This window comes from Scardinius erythrophthalmus (genome assembly GCF_964197995.2).
Source record: "Scardinius erythrophthalmus genome assembly, chromosome: 6".
Classification (NCBI taxonomy): Eukaryota; Metazoa; Chordata; class Actinopteri; order Cypriniformes; family Leuciscidae; genus Scardinius; species Scardinius erythrophthalmus.
The window spans coordinates 28,537,965-28,560,575 of record NC_138226.1 but is presented as its reverse complement, the minus strand read 5'-3'; the positions used below and the strand labels follow the sequence as shown (position 1 = coordinate 28,560,575).

Below are 22,611 nucleotides of genomic sequence, written 5' to 3'. Positions count from 1 at the left end.
CCACCAAATTCCAAGGGCTTTCAAAAGTAGGACGCAGCACTTCAATCCTAATCCTTGTGTAAAATGACTTCATAGTCTCTTGAGGCTCAGGGAATCATTACCATGGGACATTTCTGATGAGATGTTTCTGACCTCTTGGTCTTTCAGAATAATGAGCACTGTAGTTTGTGGTCATTTTTAACTTGCATTGTAGAGATGAAACGATGATTTAGTGGCATTTACTGGGACCCTGAGGCACAGTGTGGTGAAAGGAATGATGCCCGCCCATACGGTCTTTAAAAGAACTGCTGGCCATTTTTTTATGGATAAAGATGTCCTTGTGACGGACTGATAATTACATCTCAGCTGTGCACCATATATTTTGAAGGACATTCCTAGAGATTTTTAAAAATCTCATTTCTTGTGAGACCTTGAGCACAAATAAGATTTGGTGAAGTTCGTAGTAGACTTAGGGTAAATATGGGTAAATTGTAACTACACTCAAATCAATGGGGTTCTATAGAACAATTGGATTCTTGACTCAATTTTAAAGAACACTTTATGCCAAAAAGTTTTTTTTTTTTTTTTTTTTTTTCTAAGAGAGTATTATAGTGGGATATTTAAACCTAAATAATCTTTATCATTATGTGTACATTTCTCCACTACTAATGAAAATCAGCAATTACTGCATCCTAAACTAGTATGGGATGAAACAAAAGAGCTTCTTGACTTCTGACATCTTTTCATGCCACATTTGGACTGCAATGATAAGAAACACTCTGGTAAGTCAGAAGGCAAAACCTTATAAAACAACCCATATTAAGGTTATAAAAATAAAACCTGATAGTTAGTAATTGTGATATAATTAAATAGGAGATACCATAGTGAAATGCAATGTCCATCAGTGATGTACAATATTATTGATGTAGATTCATACCGGGGTGAATCTACATCAATAATAATTGCAATAGGCTACAAACAGTCACTACTGCTTATATTAAGGAGGCAACACAAAGTATTATTATTACTGTAAAAAAAGTTTTTTTTAATATGTATAAAACATTTATTGTGTGTGTGTGTGCAACAGTGTAAATTATTCGCTTTCTAATATAACTTATTAGCACCGATCTTTGGTTTTTAAAACAAAATGCATTTTTTCAGTATCTTATGAGATTTACAAGTTAATAAAATTATATGTGTGGCTGTTTTTAAATGCAGACACGAAAGACAAGTTGCTGATTTAGCAGGTTCAGATTGAGAGGAATCCAGCAAAATTTACTGCAGGTGAGTAAGCAGAGGTGCTGTGCACTGCACTGAAACACCCAGTAATCTACCATAGCTATTGCACAGAATAAGAGAGGTACAGAATAACAATGGATGGAAAAACTACATTTAAAGTCGTTATTAGGTTCCTAAACACAAGGTACCAAAAATGTCTGTGCGTCCAAGTAGCAGTGCAGATTCACTGTAATATACATTTTTTGGGCATAAGACAAAGAAAACAAAAACAAAGATGACGATGATGACGACAACAAAGATGAAGACATTGATGAAGACAAAGAAGAAAGTCAGTACAGACACAATAGGGTTCCAGCACCTTTGGTGCTTGGACCCCTAAAAGGAGATACAAAACAACCTGTAGTAGCTTTGGCTTTTCTGAGGTGTAAAAATGTATTCATGTTTGTGAATCTCATAAGATTTATCAAACTGACACTGAGAATACCAGTAACATTCAGTACCAGCCCAATAACAGGCCAGGTCATTCATATATATATATATATATATATATATATACTGTATATATATACAGTACAGAATACAGTTTCCATCAGCATTCAGAAACTGCACATAAACCAATCCAGCTGGAATTGATTTCATTGTTCTATATTCCGAGAGACCATATGCTGTTCCCACTCTCATACAGGGCTGATCACGTTAAGACAATGAACCTGGAGGACCTCTAATAAGAAACAGACATCCACAGGTGCATGCACACAATATAAAAGATCATATTTAGAATCCAAACTGATATTGGAACCACCTAGTAGAACCCAAATGTTTATTTATGCCTTTTATTATGCATAGAGATATGTTCTGGGTGTTTGCTTACTAATCCAAATAAAAAAAAAGCCCACCATGAAGTCTCGAAGATATTCTGATCACTAGATATGAAGTCTTCTTCCAGGTTTTTGGTCAGAAGTTGAGTAAAAACAAGTTCGAAGTCAGAAGTAAAAACCATGAACACACTGGAGACCTGCTTTACAATAGAAATAGCCACAATATGTTATGTGTCTAATGCTTAAAGTTTAAGTAAGGGATTTGAACAAGCCCCTAACCAAAGAATTAAAAGTGAGCAAGTGTTCCTAGCTAATCCTTGACTGGAGGAAGAAACAACATTAACAAGTGTTAATGGCATAAACTAACACACACCCACATGCTAAAAGAGTAAAGACTGAGGATCTGCATTTCTATCAGAGATTCATTAACGGCTAACCCTGAGCTGGTCACAACAATGTGATGCTTCAGTTCACTGTTGAGAAGCCATGTGAACGGCATGGGTAATAGTGGATGAGAGGCAGAGTGTGTAATCTAATTGTGTCTCGGTATTCACGGGTGTGTGATCCCCATATCGCTCACGCTTCAGTGCTTGTCGCCGCATAAATGCAGAGTATCACATCTGCAACTGAGGAGGAGCCGCTCAAGAGCTCAATGACATATGCATATTTGTGTGTGCATGATCTCAGTTTCAGTCAGTCTCCAGGGCTCAGATCTGACAGAGTAAAATGTTAGAACACAGACCATCAACCCTCATTTGTGTGCAATGCTAAGATTCAATTCATGCAGGAAAAATCAATTACATTACTCTATGAAAGCATCTCCAGTAGAAATTCACATAGGAAAAAAAAATTAATACTAATGAAATCCCCTCACAAGCCAAATATGTTTGTAACATGCAAAATATTTCCCTTTATCACAGGGGTATAACACCCACCAGTGATATATTGCTTCAAAATGTGCCCCTTTTCCATTCTGACCTCTGGAACATCCCTACACTACGGATTATGTGGTATTTACACATTTTGACCGACTTTTAAAATGATTAAAGTTGGGGGCGATGAGGAACATTGCTGATAGTGTTCCCAGGGTTCCTCTGGGATATCTTCAGCCTGAGGCTAACACATTCCCTGCATATAAATCCAGCATACTAAAACTCCCATCAGCATTATCACAAATACAAGGTGTGCATTCCTGTTAAACATACATCCAAAATTGGGCCAATGGAAAGCATCTGCACATGTATGCTATACGTGTTGAGTGACGCTTACTGGCAGTTCTCATCAAGTTACTGTGACCATGATAGGGGTGTAGATTATGTGGTTAAACATCTGGGTCAGTAACTAAAAAAGTCCCACAAGAGGCAAATCAATAGATCATCACCAATGAGTCACCACCATTTAGCTTCCAACAAATCTTTCAGTCTTTACATAAAATCTGCAAATTGTAAAGTCTGAGTTAGAATAGATTTGCAAGAGCAAGAGTATAAGCACAACGAGACAGTAATAGCGACTACACTCGAGATGGGGGAGGAGAGAGAGTGAGCAAGAGGGGGATTTGAAGAAAGACTGTAAAAAGAGAGATGGCTGAGAGACATTACAAAAGAGAAAAGTTCAGAGGAATATCACAGAGGCGGGAAGGTCTAAAAATGAAAGCCAAGGTTGCGTCGTTTCTGCTCCGCATGGGAGTAACGTTGGTTTTGAGTGTGTACTGCTGGTAACTAACAACAAACTTTAGCTTGTATATACAGAGAGGAAAATAAGTATTTGAACACCCTGCTATTTTGCAAGTTCTCCCACTTGGAAATCATGGAGGGGTCTGAAATTGTCATCGTAGGTGCATGTCCACTGTGAGAGACATAATCAAAAAAAAAAAAATCCAGAAATCACAATGTATGATTTTTTAACTATTTATTTGTATGATACAGCTGCAAATAAGTATTTGAACACCTGAGAAAATCAATGTTAATATTTGGTACAGTAGCCTTTGTTTGCAATTACAGAGGTCAAACGTTTCCTGTAGTTTTTCACCAGGTTTGCACACACTGCAGGAGGGATTTTGGCCCACTCCTCCACACAGATCTTCTCTAGATCAGTCAGGTTTCTGGGCTGTCGCTGAGAAACACGGAGTTTGAGCTCCCTCCAAAGATTTTCTATTGGGTTTAGGTCTGGAGACTGGCTAGGCCACGCCAGAACCTTGATATGCTTCTTACAGAGCCACTCCTTGGTTATCCTGGCTGTGTGCTTCGGGTCATTGTCATGTTGGAAGACCCAGCCTCGACCCATCTTCAATGCTCTAACTGAGGGAAGGAGGTTGTTCCCCAAAATCTCGCAATACATGGCCCCGGTCATCCTCTCCTTAATACAGTGCAGTCGCCCTGTCCCATGTGCAGAAAAACACCCCCAAAGCATGATGCTACCACCCCCATGCTTCACAGTAGGGATGGTGTTCTTGGGATGGTACTCATCATTCTTCTTCCTCCAAACACGTTTAGTGGAATTATGACCAAAAAGTTCTATTTTGGTCTCATCTGACCACATGACTTTCTCCCATGACTCCTCTGGATCATCCAAATGGTCATTGGCAAACTTAAGACGGGCCTTGACATGTGCTGGTTTAAGCAGGGGAACCTTCCGTGCCATGCATGATTTCAAACCATGACGTCTTACCGTTTTACCAACAGTAACCTTGGAAACGGTGGTCCCAGCTCTTTTCAGGTCATTGGCCAGCTCCTCCCGTGTAGTTCTGGGCTGATTTCTCACCTTTCTTAGGATCATTGAGACCCCACGAGGTGAGATCTTGCATGGAGCCCCAGTCCGAGGGAGATTGACAGTCATGTTTAGCTTCTTCCATTTTCTAATGATTGCTCCAACAGTGGACCTTTTTTCACCAAGCTGCTTGGCAATTTTCCCGTAGCCCTTTCCAGCCTTGTGGAGGTGTACAATTTTGTCTCTAGTGTCTTTGGACAGCTCTTTGGTCTTGGCCGTGTTAGTAGTTGGATTCTTACTGATTGTATGGGGTGGACAGGTGTCTTTATGCAGCTAACGACCTCAAACAGGTGCATCTAATTTAGGATAATAAATGGAGTGGAGGTGGACATTTTAAAGGCAGACTAACAGGTCTTTGAGGGTCAGAATTCTAGCTGATAGACAGGTGTTCAAATACTTATTTGCAGCTGTATCATACAAATAAATAGTTACAAAATCATATATTGTGATTTCTGGATTTTTTTTTTTTTAGATTATGTCTCTCACAGTGGACATGCACCTATGATGACAATTTCAGACCCCTCCATGATTTCTAAGTGGGAGAACTTGCAAAATAGCAGGGTGTTCAAATACTTATTTTCCTCACTGTACGTGTGTACTCTATTCATTTTTTGTTCTTCCTCGTTGTTCATTTGTAATCTTTACTCTATTTTTTTCCCATAGCTTTATTTTGCAGTGATTCTCAGAAATCTCTTACTGCACCTTTAAGTTTTTTTGAATAAAAAAAAAAGTATACTAATCTATTTTTATGGTATCAACGATTCAGTTTACCCTGCCATCACATAACAAAATAACTAGATGTCACTTGACGTGGCTGTCAGATGGTCATGTAACAATGTAACGTGCAATGTGGACTTCATGTCGATCAATGTTCAAAATAAAGGTTCTTTACTGGTATATGATTCCATGAAGAACCTTTAACATCCATGGAACCCTTCAGTTGCACAAAAGGTTTATGTACAGTGGGGAAAGTTTTAGATTATTAAAATGTTCTTTACACTATGGGAAAAAAATGGATCACTGATACCTCTTTTCCACCAGAATGTTTCATGTTCCGGAGCGAGAGCCTTTTTCACACTGCTGTGTGTTTCCACAGACTTGACCACGTGTTTCCACAGATTTGAGGAACGAAACATGATTTAAAGCTGCTACATGTTGTTTATCTGACTATAACCAATCTAAAAATCAAACAGTGGGCGTCACATTACCTGGAGTGATACTAGCATACCGGGAGCTCGCATAATTTCCCAGTACACTCCTGTCGTTTTTGGAATTTTTTTGAAAATGAAACCATTGATTCACTCGATCTCTCGCATGCTGGGTCTCTCGTGTGCACAGTTTTACATATTTAGATAAAAAAATAAAAATAAAAAAAAACGCACTAAAGTGCAATGTTATTATATTTCTCAACGAAACTGCCATGTTCATGTTGAAGGATTTTAGAAGTGCATTTGTCTGTGCACAGGCATTATCTTGATTCACTGAATGAACCAGACAGTCTCTGTCAACCGCTCTCATTGTACGCAGAAGCCAAGTAACACTGACGCCTTTAACCAAAACACAGGCACAGAGCCATGAGAAATCAATATTCTAAGTCACTGACTGGTCAAAAGGTGTTTGCACAGGACGCTGATCACGTTTGGATGAGTGATCAGAACAAAAGCTAAAGTCACTGCCAATTTGGTAATTAGTGTTTAGTAGGTGGGCTAACGTTGCCATTCATCTTCAGCCAAAGGTGCCATGTTTCCAACAGGCGTTGCCACAGGAACACCAGCTGGTGCCGTGGACCAGCTGAACCAGGCTGACAGCCAATAAGGCAGATGCACACGGTGACCTGCAAAGGCTGCTGGGATATCTGACACAGATTTACCAAGACAGCTGGGAAAATGGTTGGCAGGGACTGACAGAAGGAACGATATGAAGACGGAAAGCTGCACAGAGGAAGACAAAGGAACAGATGGATGGAGTTTCAGGAGGTAGTAAAACATCACCACATACCGGCACCAGACTTCATAAGCACCAATCAAAACTGACCACCCTTTGCTAACCACTTACAAATAATCCCTATAAAATTAGGGTGTCCAATCCTGCTCCTAGAGGACCAACGTCCTACAGAGTTTAGCTCTGACCTGCACCTACAAACAAACCTGAAAGTTTCTGATGATCCTGAAGAACTTGATTAGCTGGTTCAGGTGTCTTAAAGGAGTAGTCCACTTTAAAATGAAAATTAGCCCATGGGCCACCCTGGGTGTTTATGGCTTTCTTCTTCAGACGAATACAATCAGAGTTATATTAATAAACACCCTGACGCTTTATAAATGGCAGTGAATTGCAACCAACAGATTTAAGCTAAAAAAAAAAGTCAATCTATCCATCCTAAAAGTGCTCCACATGGCTCCGGAGGGGTAATAAAGGCCTTCTGAAGCAAAGCGATGAGTTTGTGTAAGAAGATTATTCATATTTAACACGTTACAAAGTAAAATTCTAGCTTCCGAAGCGGCCATTCGCAGTCTACTTGCGTCTAAAGCGCAACTTGTGAAGTCGGAAATTGCGATTCTCAATTTAGCCTGAATCGTGCAACTCTGCTGACTGGTTGTTCTTATGACACATGAATTGAGTAATATCTGGATTATAGTTATCAAAAAGATTTTAAATATGTCATCAAAGGCCAATTAAGGGGAGACACGGCAGGCAAAAACATAGGTTTTTTTTTTTTCTTTCACTGGTCAATTTTGAGATTTTGGGCTATTTGTCTTCAATAACATGTCTTCTTTCAGACTTGTGGTGAAAAAAAGTCCAAAATACACATTTAGGTCTTTATTTTACTACACTTCCACATCCACCACATCTAATTCAGCACTCTTGGATCTTAAACTAAAAATCTATTTGCGTCTGTAGATTTCTCCTAAATTCAACAAAAGTTGGCGTTCTAAATCAACATGCTGCTCCGCGATCGCTGTCTGCACCCTGTCATCACATATACCGTTGGAAAGCTCTCTCTCTCTCTCTCCTGTAAAATGTTGTCGGATCCAAATATGGTAATTTCCTTTTTTATCAGCAACCAATTGTGAAAGTACAATGGGGCATTTAACCCTAAAAGCGAAATCTCATTGGCTGATGTCAATTTCACAGGCCGTTTTCTCAAAATAGTTTTTTTCTCATACACTTTGAGCCAGAAATCTCCACTTCAGTAACACTTTCATACACCAAACTTTCCAGTTGTATATATCTATCTATATCTTATCTATATCCATCTATATTCTTAAGGTTTTTACAGAGGGGTTTGTTCATATATCATTCAGATTCTGATTTATACAACATTTTATACCTAAAAACGGGGCGAAAATTCTGATTAATGGAGTGATAAAAAGAGATATCCAAAAATCCCCTATGTAAAAGCCTTTGACTCTAATATGTCAACAAAATGAAACAAGAATTTTGATTCTGGCTTTATCCAATGTTCAGATTTCTCTTCTGAAAATATATGCAAATTAGTGCATATTTAATGAGATAATCCCTAATTTGCATATTTAAACATAAATATTCTAAAAACTTGTAATACAAAAGATATTCGTCTTAAATGTCTGTAATCAACTGGGGAAGTTTCATGCTGATATCTATTAGCTAATCTTTTTTCCTATTCACCTGGGGTGTCTCCCCTTAAAATCCAACAAACTATGTGATGGAGAACCAAAGAAAATGTGCATGGAACAAACAGTGTGGAGCAGATGTAATAGATCAAACAGTAGGTATTTTTAATAATTCATATGGTTTTGTTGAAATGTTCATGACTGTTCCCCCCTAATCTGTATCATCTGGGAAATGAGTTTGACTTTAAAATGCAGTACCTTCAGCTCTCCCTCATGATAAAGTTTTATGTTGCCTTGAGATGGATGGCACTACATTAAAAACGAGAGGCCTCGCTCACCTTTATCGTGCATAAGCAAAATGAGAACAGCTCTGCCACTCCCTACCGCAAAGTCACAGACAGAAATAGCTGACTTGGGTTGAATTCATTTAGCTTCCACCATCACTCATGATGCAGAAGGTGGCCGCTCTGTGATTGTCACCCTGTCTCACACAAGCTCCTTTCCTCCCGCAAGCTCTTGATTAGATTACTTTTGCCTGTCCCAGGAGTGGCGCGCCACACTCTGAATATTAGCTTTTTGACTGGCCCATAATCAGCTTGAGGAATGATCTAATACTCTGCAGCTAATGGCAACTTCTGTGACGGCTCGCCTTTCTGGAAATTAATTTGGCCTTTTTCAACAACTTGTCCGCTGACTAAGCCACTCCTCCCTCCCTCCATGCAATACAAACACACTCAAACTCACTCATACACAGACAACACATTCTTTTTCAATTCTCTACTTTTAGTGTCACTATTTAGAGACAATCGCATTTTAGAATTGTTTGGGGTTGATTTCCCGGGGTGTTCTTTTCCCCACCCATGTACACTGCCATTCAAAAGTTTGGGAAGAAACTGCAGGAAAAATAAAGTGTAACAAGTGTGTACATTGATGCATTGGAGTAAATGCACAGGTAAATACGCCATATGTTCAATTCTGTTGTGCTCTGTATGTTTTGGTATCACTTTACAATCAGGTTCCTTTTGTTGACATTAGTTAATTACATTAGTTAACATAAACAGATGAAAAATATTTCTAGAGAAAGTAATAACCTTAGTAACACTTTTGTTTAGGGTCCAGTTCTCACTATGAACTAGTTGCTTATTAGCATGCATATTACTAATGACTTAATGCCTTATTCTGCATGACCATACTCTACATCCCTTAATCCTAATACCTAAATTTAACAACTACCTTACGAACCATTAATAGGCAGTAATTGTGAGTTTATTGAGGCAAAATCATAGTTAATAGTTAGATAATAGTGAGAATTTAACATTTACCAATACATTATTAAAACCAAATGTTGTATCTGTTAATATTTAATGGACCTGAGCTAACATCAATTAACAAATGACCTAGGGTTTTGTTTATTTGCCGGCAACCCATCAAAATAAAATCTTGATGTATACCGTTTGAAAATGAAGAAATTAAGGTGTAAATATTAGGATTACAATTAAATTAATACTACTGTAAAATGAAGAGAAATGAACATTGAGTAATAAAATGATAGTGTACAAAATATTTCTTAATGTGTAATGCATTTAATACTAATTACAAACACATAACAATCATTATTTTATAGCCATATTGAAAGTGTAAATGTGGCCTATTCAAAGTCGAGAGAGTTTACTTATGGCTTGAGTTGGTTCTAGTAAAGATTAAACCCAAGTATGAACAAACAAATCTTTCAAGTTTTTCCTAAACCATTTAGCCCTAAAAGGATTTGCACTTAAAGAAAGTCTTCAGAGTAAAAGTACTTTTTTTAGCTATTTTTTCCGCAACGCAGATGCACTTCCCAACAAAATCACCCCAATTATTTCTAAATAGAGCTTTTCATGTCATCTGGTGAAACCTCCTGCGTTTAAAATATTGCAATATGACGAGTTTTTTTTTTTTTTTTTTTTTTTCCTCTCAATAGGGTACAGCCCTACAATCAACAGTCTTATTTTTATTAAAGTCCCCCTGTGGTGAAAATCAAGGTTTTAATGTTGTTTACATGTCTATGTGGTGTTTTTAATATGCTTTAAAGATTAATTCACAAGTCAACACCATTGCTGAGTATTTTCTCCTTAAAACTGCAGTGACCCAAAGATGTGTTTTGAAGCGTGTTTCTGGCATCATAAACTACCTTGTAACCAATCACGTCAACGTGTGATCATCCAACGAGTGGATCTCTGAGCTGGTGTGAATGAGTGAAGGCTGGGATAAATTTGCATATTCATAGAACCGCGTATACTAAATGAGGCAAGGGTGCAGAGTTACATTTAAGCTTTTTGAAAAGTTTGATTGATTCACCAGAATGATTGACAATTAGGAGGACCAATAGTATAGGTGATCCACCCGGAAGTAAAAAATCCTCCGCTATACCTTTCAATGTGTCAATTTGGCGATCAAAGAGGAGTTTTAAGGGATAAAATGATTGACTACAGGGGGACTTTAACTAATGCTAACAAAGATTAATAAATACTGTAACAAATATAATGGTCATTGTTAATGCAAAGTTAACTAAGGAATAATTATTGTAAAGTGTTACTGACTGCTCAAGAATGTCCTGTGTCAATTACCACTTAGATAGCATATATGCAGCATTTTTGAGTGACTTATTGGTATTTGATCAGCATTGTAATTTGCTAGTGAGAAATTAATAAATTTACAACATGAAAGCAAGATAACAGATAAAGAAACAAAAGTTTCTTACCCTCTTTGTCATCGTGTCGTATGATGGCATCCTGGATGACGTCTGAAACGGTAAAGCTGATCCTTTGTTTTTTGCGGTTGGTGGGCCGGGGCTTGGGGAAGCTCTGTTTCTGTTGTGTCCGTTCTCGTTCGTAGTAGACCCGCAGCTGCTCGCAACGCATGCGTCTGACCAGCCTCTGACGCTGGCCCAACGGCAGAGACTCCAGCAGACACTGGTCTATCTCCATGTTCTGCCTGAACACGTTACATAGCTGAAAACAACCTGGACAGAGAGACAAAAGAGAGAAAGTGGGCTTGTAAGTGGTAGTTGCTTAGGATGTCAATGGAAGGACAGAAAGCTCTCAGGTTTCACAAAAATGATCTTCATTTGTGTTCCGAAGATGAACGAATATCTTGCGGTTTTGGAACGAAATAAGGTTGAGTAATTGATGACAGAATTTTCATTGTAGGGTGAACTACCCATATAAATAAATGCTGTTCTTTTGAATTTTCTATTCAAAGAATCCTGAAAAAACACACACACCATATTTTCCACAAAAATAGTAAGCAGCACCGTTTTTTTTTTTTAAGTTGTGTTCTAAAACCAATTATTTTTAATCAATATCAGCATGATATAATCATTTCTGAAGGATAGTGTGACTGAAGACTGGAGTAATGATGCTGAACATTCAGCTTTGCCATCACAGGAATAAATTACATTATAAAATATATTCAAATAGATAACAGTTGTTTTAAATTGTAATATTTCTCAATTATTGTATTTGATTATATAAAGTCTAAGAAATGTTACTTTAAGCTTAAAAGTATAAATTTGAATCAATGTTTTTGTCATTTCCTTGCATTACAAACATTTGATCTACATTTGTACACTTCTGCTTCAAAAATTGTGCATCGTCGCACCTTTGGCATACCATTTTTAATCATACTAAGTTCAGGATTCTCTAATTCTGGTCTTGCATTCTATATAGAACAGATAATATGTAAATTAGCATGCAGTCTTTATCTCTTATGCTTAGACACTAAAGCCAGGACAAAACTGATGCCAGACAGATAGGTCTGTGTATTCCTCAAAGCTCAAGTCTATTTAAACATTATCTGGCACACACTGCTGAGTAGCGTGTCTGTTTAACCTTGAATCTCTCCACGCATGGCAGCAGAGAGACTGAATTATCATGACTCGGCATTTCTCCTGCAGTAGAACGACGGGACAAAGCTACAAACCCAGTACCCTCCCTGTACACATTAATGTAAAGAACTGCCGAACGCTCTGGGACTGCAGGGGGCTGTAAATAAAGGAGAAAATGGCACCCACTGTGAGAGACATATACAATACTGTAGGTTATGGTAGGGCTGGGAATTTATTAAACAATTTATCCAAGAGAATGCAATTAAATGATTCAGTAAATTATGGAAAAGGGGAATAACAAACACTGCGGGACTAATAAACTTTACCCCTTATTAACTTGCGAGCCTTAGTGCTCAATTCCGATTTGCTACTCAGATCAGATTTTTTTTTTTTTTTTTGTATAGCTGTTCACATTATTGTTGTAAATGTGGCCAATGTCAGACTCCAGAGTGAACACATCATGGTCCTGGACCAACCCACATGTGCAAAAGAACGGTGAAAAGACACCACGCAGCACGCTATCTTACCGAGGTAAAAACGGAGGACATTAAAGTTTGCGATTACTTTATTGTGTGATCTGCCGTGGAAGGCAATATAAGACAAAGACGAGGATGTGAAAAAGCGAGGAGAGTTTTTAAACATTTATGATACGAGGCCTAATGTTTCGCTTGTGAGCTGTCACTGTAATACTTATGAGTTATGACACATCAACATACCTCAACTGACTACCTTTCAAAACTCACTTGATAAATTTGGGTTTGTAAAATCTGACTGCCATGAGTACAGAATTGCGATGAATGTTGATCGAGAGTGACATGAAAGTCGCATGAATTCCAATTTGACTGTTCAGACTGTGGTCGCATTAAAAAAACATCTGAACTGTATCGGATTTAGGACCACATATGGAAGTGGCCCAAATCGGAATTGAAAAGATCAGATTTCATTTGGTTTGTGCTGTTCACACTGTCATGAGAAAAACAGATCTGAGTCACATTTGAGCAAAACAATTGGATTTGGGGCAAATTTACCAGCAGTCTGAATGTGGCCTTAGTTGTGTCCATCTATCCATTTTTTAAATGGTAAAAAGTAAGCAGAAGTAGCAAATTATCATCATCTAAATATCAAAATGAACTCATTTATAGTAGTGATCGACCAATATATCAGAGTCCGTCATCTATCAGCTAATTTGCCTTTTTTATTTTTATTATAGCCATTGATGGATAAGATTTCCTGTTTTGCTGAGAGTCGAAAGCAGGATTTTTATTAGTTTACTGTCTTTGTTTTGTCTAAATGTTTAGACAGAAACGTTAAATAAAAAAGTTAACTATATATTAAATGTTTAATATCATTTGTCTTTCTATTAGTAATACTTTTTTTAATAACTTTTTAAAATTTCTTTATTTGTGAAAAAAAAAAAATACTATAATAGGATTACAGAATCATGAAATAATGTACAAGTCTGATTATTTTACAGGATTTGTCCCCCATTAAGTTATTTTTTATTATTATTTTGATTAATTTTCAAATTAGTTTGAAAATATTTCTAGTTTAGTAATACGATGTAAAATAAATATAAATTTAATTGCAGCATGTATTGTTTACTATCTTTATCTGCTATTTTTAGTTACCCTGCTCTCTAAGCCATTAAAAAAAAAAATCCAATTGGTCCACCACTAATTTATATACTACATGGCATATTTTTGCTTGATTTAAAAAAATAAATATATATAGTATATAGTATAGTATATAGTAAAAGTAAAAAAGTATATATTCTATATAGTATGAATGCGCGTAGTATGAATGAAATTCGGACGTACTACTGTACATTTGTAATGTTGTCTTTGTCATGTGACATCAGGGTACTTTTCGCCTACTGTTTTTTGAATACTATACGGACATACTACTTCACTCACATACTGTTTTTCGCATACTATATAGAATGGAAGTAGGCATATTCGGACACAACGCATGATGTGCTACTTTAAGATGTGCTGGACATTCCCATTTCACTCACAGCCACACGTGGATGTATCACCATTTACATTTAAAAGGACATTTTTACGCTGATAAATAATTGAAGTTTTGAAACTTCAGATTGGCTGCTCTTCTCAAGGATCATTTGCTGCTCATTCTCTCACACATCTCATCCTCAGCCTGAAGCTGAGCCGGATGCACACATCATGCATTATGAAGTCATTCACCACCCATCTAACCCAGAGAGAGATGAATAAGAAATATCCACAGATGAGCTCACGTTAGAAGAGAGGCGTGTGAGTGAGTGAGTCCAAATGAGAGCTAAAATTTTTTTAGATGAATTACAAAGAAGTGCCCACATCAACAAGGTCAAGTAAGCTCCATCAAAGCAATCAAGAGAACATCAATCCCTTCCTCAAGGCTGTGTTTTAGGGAACCAAAGCGAGAAGGACGACTTCTCTTTTAGCCTATCAGACACGCTGTTGTGCAAATCTGTAATTACTCAGATAATTCAGGTCACCAGAAGCCCTTCAGCCAGGGAAATAAAAGTTTGAAAGTCTGCCTTTGTAGACAAATTAAAGAGGGAGCACTTTCTGCTCTCTATCTTCCATTAACACACACACTCTCAGTCTCTTAGGGTTCTAACACGCATGTTAAACTGAGCCAAAAACCCCATTGACAATACTGCCCCTTTCTCAGAGTCACACGGACATCAATCATATTAGTCATCAGAACTAATCATGACAGAAACGATTATGTTCTGTTCTATTCTATGAACAGCATTTGAGGACAGAAGAATATATTCTGTTCCGTTACGCCTAGTTCAAAAGTTGGAAAATGTTTTTGAAAGAAGCATCTTATGATACAGTAAAAAATTTTTTTATAAATAAATAATATTGTGAAACAGCATAATATAAAATAACTGTTCTCTGTGATGGCAAAGCTAAATTGTTAACCTTATTAGTCCAGTCTTCAGTGTCACATGATCCTTTGTATGTGCTGATTTGCGGCTTAAGAAACATTTCAAATTATCATCAATTTTGAAAACAGTTGTGCTGCTTAATGTTATTGTGGAAACCATGATACATTTTTCTGGATTATTTGATAAATAGAAACTTTGGTCCCCATCTAGCAACTAACTACTTAGTAACTTGTACTTCTTGTGTTGATGTTGTATTGCAAAACACGTTTGCAGCTAATGAGGTGGGATACATGTAAGTTTAGAGACAGGATTGGTGATATGGGAAGGTTTAAGGGTGGGTTAAGTGGTAATTGAAGGGTCAACAGTGTAATTATAGATGTAAAATAAACATTTTGTAAGATTGGGAAACACTGCCATAGAATCCAAATCTCTTTCCTATCCTATATATTCTAAAGACAGATTGGACATGGAAGGTGATGCTAACAAAAGGAAATTATAATTCTGTTAGACAAAATGTCCATTCCACAACCTGTTCATATGGTCCATCTACACCACAGATCTCCTCTAACCCTCACAGTCCTAGTCTCTAAGGACATAAGAGGTCAGACACATAACATTTAAAAAGGCAATTTGAAGTAATAGACTATGGGGACCTTTTATAGCTGTGAGTGAAAGTAGTGATTCAGTAATCTAATTTGACTTCTAAACCATAAAATTGGAACACCGCTGCTGAGCTTTATTGGATCTCCAGGTCAATTGGTGAAGAAAATGCATTAACATTATTTAAACTTCAAAGACAACGACTGTAATCTTTTACGGAAACCCAAAAGCACAAAACGACAGACAACTACAGCAAAACCCTTTTTGAATATTACCTTTAATGCACTGTTTAATAGGCATTTCTGAATGTAAAAGGTCTGCAAAGTTTTAAACGTCAAAGTGGTCGACAATTAAAGTTATTGTCTCCTAAAAGAAAGAATCAATTCTGAACTGCCAAAACGAGTCGTCGGCAATTGCAGTCTCACTTCCTGTTATGCACCCAAGTAACAATCTAGCAAATTTGCATAATGCTATATGGTCTTCATTTACTGCCAACGAACAACATCTACTTTGACCCGCCCTCAAACACTGTGGTTGTACCTGAGACCTGGAAGAGTTTGATTCGTGTTGTCGACACGATCCACTTTGCATGCAGTTAAAAAGGATGAGGACTCGTGCTAGAATTGAAAAAAAAAAAAAAAGCCACCATAATACTGTTCGTATTACTATGTGCACAAGTGCTGAGGAGGCCACAGTAATGGGCGTCAAGGCCTGTTCACACCAAGAACAATAACTATAAAGATAACTAAAACGATAACTATATTTGCGTCCACACCAACAAATGATATAGGTCTGTTTATTCTAAGCTGTTTTTGCTGTTCTTGTTGCATTTACAAGGCTTTAACCAGCAGATGTCCTCAGCATGCTATGTTTCGAGTCAATCTAGCTAGTGTAATCGACAGTGAATTTAGCTGAAGTAGTCAATATAGAGGAATAGAAATAACACCTAGTCTTTTTCACAGCAACTTCAAAGGAAGTAAGACAATGTTGTCAAAACTAGCGCTGGATACCTGAGGTAATTTTATGGCCTTTGCTAGCCTGGCCTAATGATCTCATCTCCGTTAAAGGGTAACTCTCGCCAAATTGCAACCTAGGCAATTTTTGTTAATCTACCCGAGTCAAACATTCGTGTAAAAGCATAATTAGAATGGATAGTGTTTCTGGTGGCTGGAATTTTGTCAATCTCTGAATGCAACGTAACATGAGGAGAATAAAGATGGAAAGCTCAGTTCATTACGTTGCATTCGGAGATCGACTACTTTTGACTGACAAAATTCCAGCCACCGGAAACACTAAACAATGTTGTCAATGCTCGAGTTCATGTGTAGAGCCCCTGGTGATACTTCAAGCACAGTTTCATGTTGTATCGAGCATCCTTAGTGTTTTAAAAATAGCATTTTAATATTTGTTTTAATATTTTGATGCCATCACTGTAGTGCCCCTAGCACTCCCATTCAAAAGGCATTTTGACCGAAAACGAAAATACGGTCAATCTTAAAAAGTGGCATTTCCATTCTAATTATGCTTTTACGCGAATGTTTGACTCGGGTAGATTAACAAAAATAGCCTAGGTTGCAATTTGGCGAGAGTTACCTTTTAATACTTCTCACTATTTATTTTGAGGGTATGACCGATTGTTTTCCATAGATCCATTTTCTTTAAAGTATCCTTGAAAAGGAGGATTGACTTGTCCAACAGTGGTGGATTTTTCTGGACCTCTGCAATGAACTTCTCCGCAAAGTCATCTGCCATTTTAAATGCACAAGCTCTTAAATTCAAACGGATTCTGATTGGCTGTCCGCGTTTTATCGTTCAACAGCAAAAAAAAAAAAAAAAAAAAAAAAAAAAAAAAACGTTCTGAATGTGATTCCTACGATATCATTCCTCTATATCGTTATCGTTACAGTTGCAGCTGTGGGGTGGACTCTGCAATTCTTTTATATTATAAAGATTTTTAGAACTATAACTTAATCGTTATCTTTAGTTATCATTCTTGGTGTGAACGGGCCTTTAGACCAATCACAACAGACATGCCCATATGACCAATCAGAGCAGAGAAGGTTTACTCAAGGAATTTAAAGAGAGACTGAATCTTTAAACAAACCGTTTCAGAATCTCTGAGAAATGAGGTGATGTGCATTGTGCAACGTATTTTTATGAGAAACTTAAAGTGCTTTTGACTATTAATGCATGTATTTCTATTGCAGGAGACCTCCAAAACAAAATTATGAACCTTTAAATGCATAATAGAGGCACTTTTTAAGTCAAATAGTACATGTTTACAATCAGATGCCAGAAGACCTTGAGATAAAAACAACCATTTGAAACTAGGCAGTACTGGCTAGCTGAGCTGGTTATTAAGAACTGGATATGGCAAAAGTAAAAACGCATTTAATCAGTATATCTGTCCTTTTTTTAGTACAAATCATAAATGTTTAGAAAAAGAAAAAAAAGATAACATAAATAGTTGTTTTTTGTGAAGAACATTGTGTCTTTCTCTGAGTTGAGAGGAGCTGTACTCTGAGCAGTGATGATAATCAGACACCAGCGGAGGAGAGAGAGAGCATGACTGATGCTTTCAATCTGCTCTGGGAGAGATAACTATCTGCTTACAGCATTACACCTGTTACAAACGGACACTGAAGAACACATATGCCATACTTCATTGAGGCGATTTGCATATTGTACGGTTTACTCTGTATTACACTGTGGGGCACATGCGAGGGGAGGGGTGAGATGTTAAACAAAGTGGCATATGGAATGCGTGAACTTGGGAAGAGCAGTTTTAAGTCTAAACACAGCCTCAGGACAAAGACAAAAACAGAGAATGTGAGAGAAAGACATGAACTGTTGATCCCAAACTACAACTGACTTAAGGGCAAACTAGACTAAACAAGTCTAGAATAATATATTACTGTTTAATTGTTAAATGTATACTATTGCACACCTAATCATATTTTCTATATTTTCTATTAATATATAATAATGTCACAAAACCGAACACCTATATATTTATTTATTTTTATTGTTTGGGGGAAACTGTGATTTTCAGGATTCTTTGACAAATAGAAAGATCAAAAGAACCGCATTTTTTAAATAGAAAGCTTTTGTAACATTTCACATGTATTTACTGTCACTTTTCATTTAAAGCACCCAAGATTCATTTCTACATTAAAAATCATGCCATCAGTTCCTGGTGACTTTGCCAGAAGAACAAATATTTTATATTCTACTTCCTTCCCCATTTCAACATCTCTCGCCAAGATCTGTAACAGAATGGGATGCAAAAAATAGAATTATTCATCCTTCCAGTCTTGTTTCTTTCTTCATTCTGAACTTCATAGAGGAAAGCAGCAGCCAGGCTCCCTCTTCTCTGCTGACTCAGTCTCTACTCTGATAAGACTGTGAAGATTAAAGACATTTTAAAAGAAGCTCCGGTACTGCAGTTAAATAAGCCTTTGGTTGTAAAAGGATCCAATTACCCTAAAATCAGTTCCATAGCTTCACTTCTTTTGTCTCTCCCCAGGAACGCTACGACACAAACCCCGGAGGAACCAGATAACATCTTCACACTCCTGGTCTCTCACCCAACATGTGAAAACCATCATTAAATGTGCATTTAAACCCAACACCACAAGGGAGGCTAAAGTTCTGTAATTCTCAATGTAAAGCATCAAGAGGATTGAGAAAACCCTTTTTGCCACCTTCATCTTCTAACCTACACATAAATACACACCTTAACACATTCAAAACTGATAGCTCCTCAAATAAGTGCTATCATTCCTGCACTTTCTAAGCCTTCAGATTTGAATGCAGTACCATGAACATTTGCCCTTCAAATGCACGGCAATGTCAGACAGACTTAGAGCAGTAGGGATTCCCACAGCACCATTCAACATGGATGTGAAAGACATTCTCCTCGTTTAAAGCCTTGAACCTCCCTCCCAACACACACGCAGAGGAAGCATGAACGCAATTCCATTAACAAAGGGAATTAGCTGCTAGCTTTCATCTCGCCATCAGCCTGCTATCAGTGAGCCACAGATATGTGGGACAGTAGCACATACAGTATAATCACAGGACTGTATGGCACAGGCTTGGAACTCTATATTTCGGAGAGACTCCCATTTCTTAGTCACGGAATCAAACGAGCATGATCCAAACTCAGCCAAGAGTGAAGATCATGTGGATTAAAGCCGCGCAGAGGAATACTGACCCACTACATTCTGCCTGGCAATGGTAATGGCTTGCAGTTCCATTTAGAGAAATTATAAAGGGAGATTAGAAGCCAGTGGTTCTCTTGCAAAGTAGAAGAGCAAGAATTGAGAAATGAATTGCAACGTCTGGATTGAACACATCTGGCAACAAAGAAGCAAGAATTTTAATGTAGGTCAAGACATAGAAGGCATTAGGAATCAATTGCGAGTGGCTGTGATAGAAGCACATTGACATGTTTACAGAGTACACTGAAAAAGGTGTCTGGTTTTACAAGGCTAAAGGCAGAGATAAAGAAACAATTCACCCAAACATGACAATTTTTTATAGCCTGGTAATACCAACCTCTGCTACTTCGCTTTGCTTCGTAGACAGAGTCTGGCATGGCATAATTGAAAAGCGTTTTCTTTCTCGCGGGGGGGCGTTTGTCTGAAGTTTAAAATCATTGGTTACCCGTAAGCCAATCACATAACGTTTGGTTATGGCGTGTGTTATGCGCATGCTCAGCCGCATCGAACTTCCACTGTAAACACATGTATGATGCGAAAACAAAACCATCGAGCGAAATACCGGAGTGAACATGGCTGTGAACGACTTTTGCAGATTATGTGAAGTAAATCTACGCATCCACGGTACAATCAGCATCTACGTCACGGCTCTCAGCCCGCCCTCTGTTCGTTGATTGGCCCGGCTGTTTTCAGGCCGGAGGAAAACGGAAAGCTATTACGCTGTCTCAGACTGAGTACAGAAGCGAAATGAAATTGAGCGGAAGTACGAAGTCTGACGAAGTCAGGCTAAATTTTTTAAACATCTATTATGTTTGCATGTTTAGTTGTCACATGTAGTTAAAACTAGCTGGCTAACATAAATTAGGTTGTTTTAACTGCAAAAATTAATTGAGATAGTTTTGGTAGCATCAACAAAAATAGGACTTATACAAACCAATCATGTGTTGCCATGTGCGCCATCATTTTCCAACTAATATGTTTATGGATGCATTGTTATCTGAGAGTTTTTTGTATAATAACTGTCCAATTTACAGGTAAAAATAAAATAAAAAAAATACACATTTACCAGTATATAAAATATATGATCGATGTCATCTGTTGATGAACTATTTCAATAAAATTATGTTAAAGGGGCTCTAAGTGATGTTGGGTGACGTCACTTCTTGTTGACGTTGGAGGCTAGCTAGACCCTCCCTCCTCCTCATCCGCGCACAAACCCCCCAAACCCCACCCCCAAATCCTTCTGGTCGTTTTTTGGCTGGAACAGTTTGTTATGTTTCGTGGTGCGGGTTAGCCCAGTTTGTTTTTCTTGCCGTTTGTGGAGCCTGGGGTGTCTACAAAGAGTGGACAATATGGCCAAAAAAAAATCATACATTTTTAATCATACAATATACTGTATATCTCGGTAATTTCTATGTTTTTCTATTTGGATAAAGAAAATCAGTATTTATTTAAAAATATAAATATTTCACATCCTGCCCAATGATATCCTACAAACAATGTTGATATTGAAGGATATGGAAACAAATAATGAATGTTATGCAATATATTATGTGCAATATATTATGTACAAAAATAATGCTTTTGTTTTTAAATTGACTAAAGGCTAAACTAAAAAAATGAAAATAAAAACAAAAGCACAAACTAATTAGCCTATATTAGCCTGTATTTTATTGCCCAATTATAAATGGTCACTTTCATAAAATACTTGTGCATTTACAATTCTACATATGGCACATTTATTGTCCCCAACGACAAATATTTTAGATATGTATATTTTAGTCAGAATTATTGTGCTACTATTCTATTGTGCTCCGTCTTTTTGGCGCGCATGCGCGCGACGGCGCTCATTCACGGGAACTTGAATTTTAGCGGGGATTCACTTGAAGAAAGCTCGTCCTCTCCTGACAGTGAAATGGACATATTTGTTTGACTCTCTAACATTTACAGATGGAGAATATACCTGTGAAATGTAAGTTAAGCACTGAGGAAAGCACCACATCTCAAATGCATTAACAGCGCAAGTATTTATCTGTCAGTCAGCAACAATTGCCTATCTGTCAGAGCATCTGACTGGGCAAGCTGCTTTAAACTTGTTAACTATCTTACCAGTTATTTTGAATCTCTTAATATAAACTTGTGTCATGTATAGGACAAATTGTACTATTGAAATTGAATCGAAAGTACTTTCACTGCGGCAGCTCACACTGCGTCCTCGGCTATTTTCAGATGTGCTCGTATCAAACTACTGTATAGATATAAACGGAATTGCCTCATTCCATATCGTTTAAAAAAACTCGATATACCGCCCAGCCCTATTAAATAGTATAACATAGTTACAAAAGTGGTGCAAACCAAGGCAACATTACTGTATGACTGTGTACCTGCAAAATTAGTTCAATACATTCCCAGTGGTGAGGAACAGAAAGCAGCGTTGGACATTAGTAGAACAGCAGCATAAGCCAAAAAGCACAAATGGGATGCTGCTGTATTGCCGGTCCCAGCATGAGACTAATGAACCAGGAATGAACTCCTGCATCTCTCAATCCAGTCTCGGTTTCATCTCTTTCTTTAGCTGTGCTTCATTGCAGTTTCTCTTTTAAACTTCCTCTCTGTCTAACAAAGCCATCAGCTG

At 37.5% G+C, this 22,611-nt stretch overlaps 1 protein-coding gene across 8 annotated transcripts in view; it reads right to left on the bottom strand.

Moving 5' to 3' along the window:
- The window catches only part of myo16 (myosin XVI), a 259,231-nt gene that overhangs the window by 174,301 nt on the left and 62,319 nt on the right, over positions 1-22,611 (bottom strand). For all 8 annotated transcript variants that reach the window (XM_081368813.1, XM_081368814.1, XM_081368815.1 and 5 more), the window contains one exon: positions 11,133-11,393. In XM_081368813.1, the coding sequence (XP_081224939.1) occupies positions 11,133-11,358 (226 nt within the window). In that variant the 5' untranslated portion in view covers positions 11,359-11,393. The remainder of the gene's footprint in view (positions 1-11,132; positions 11,394-22,611) is intronic.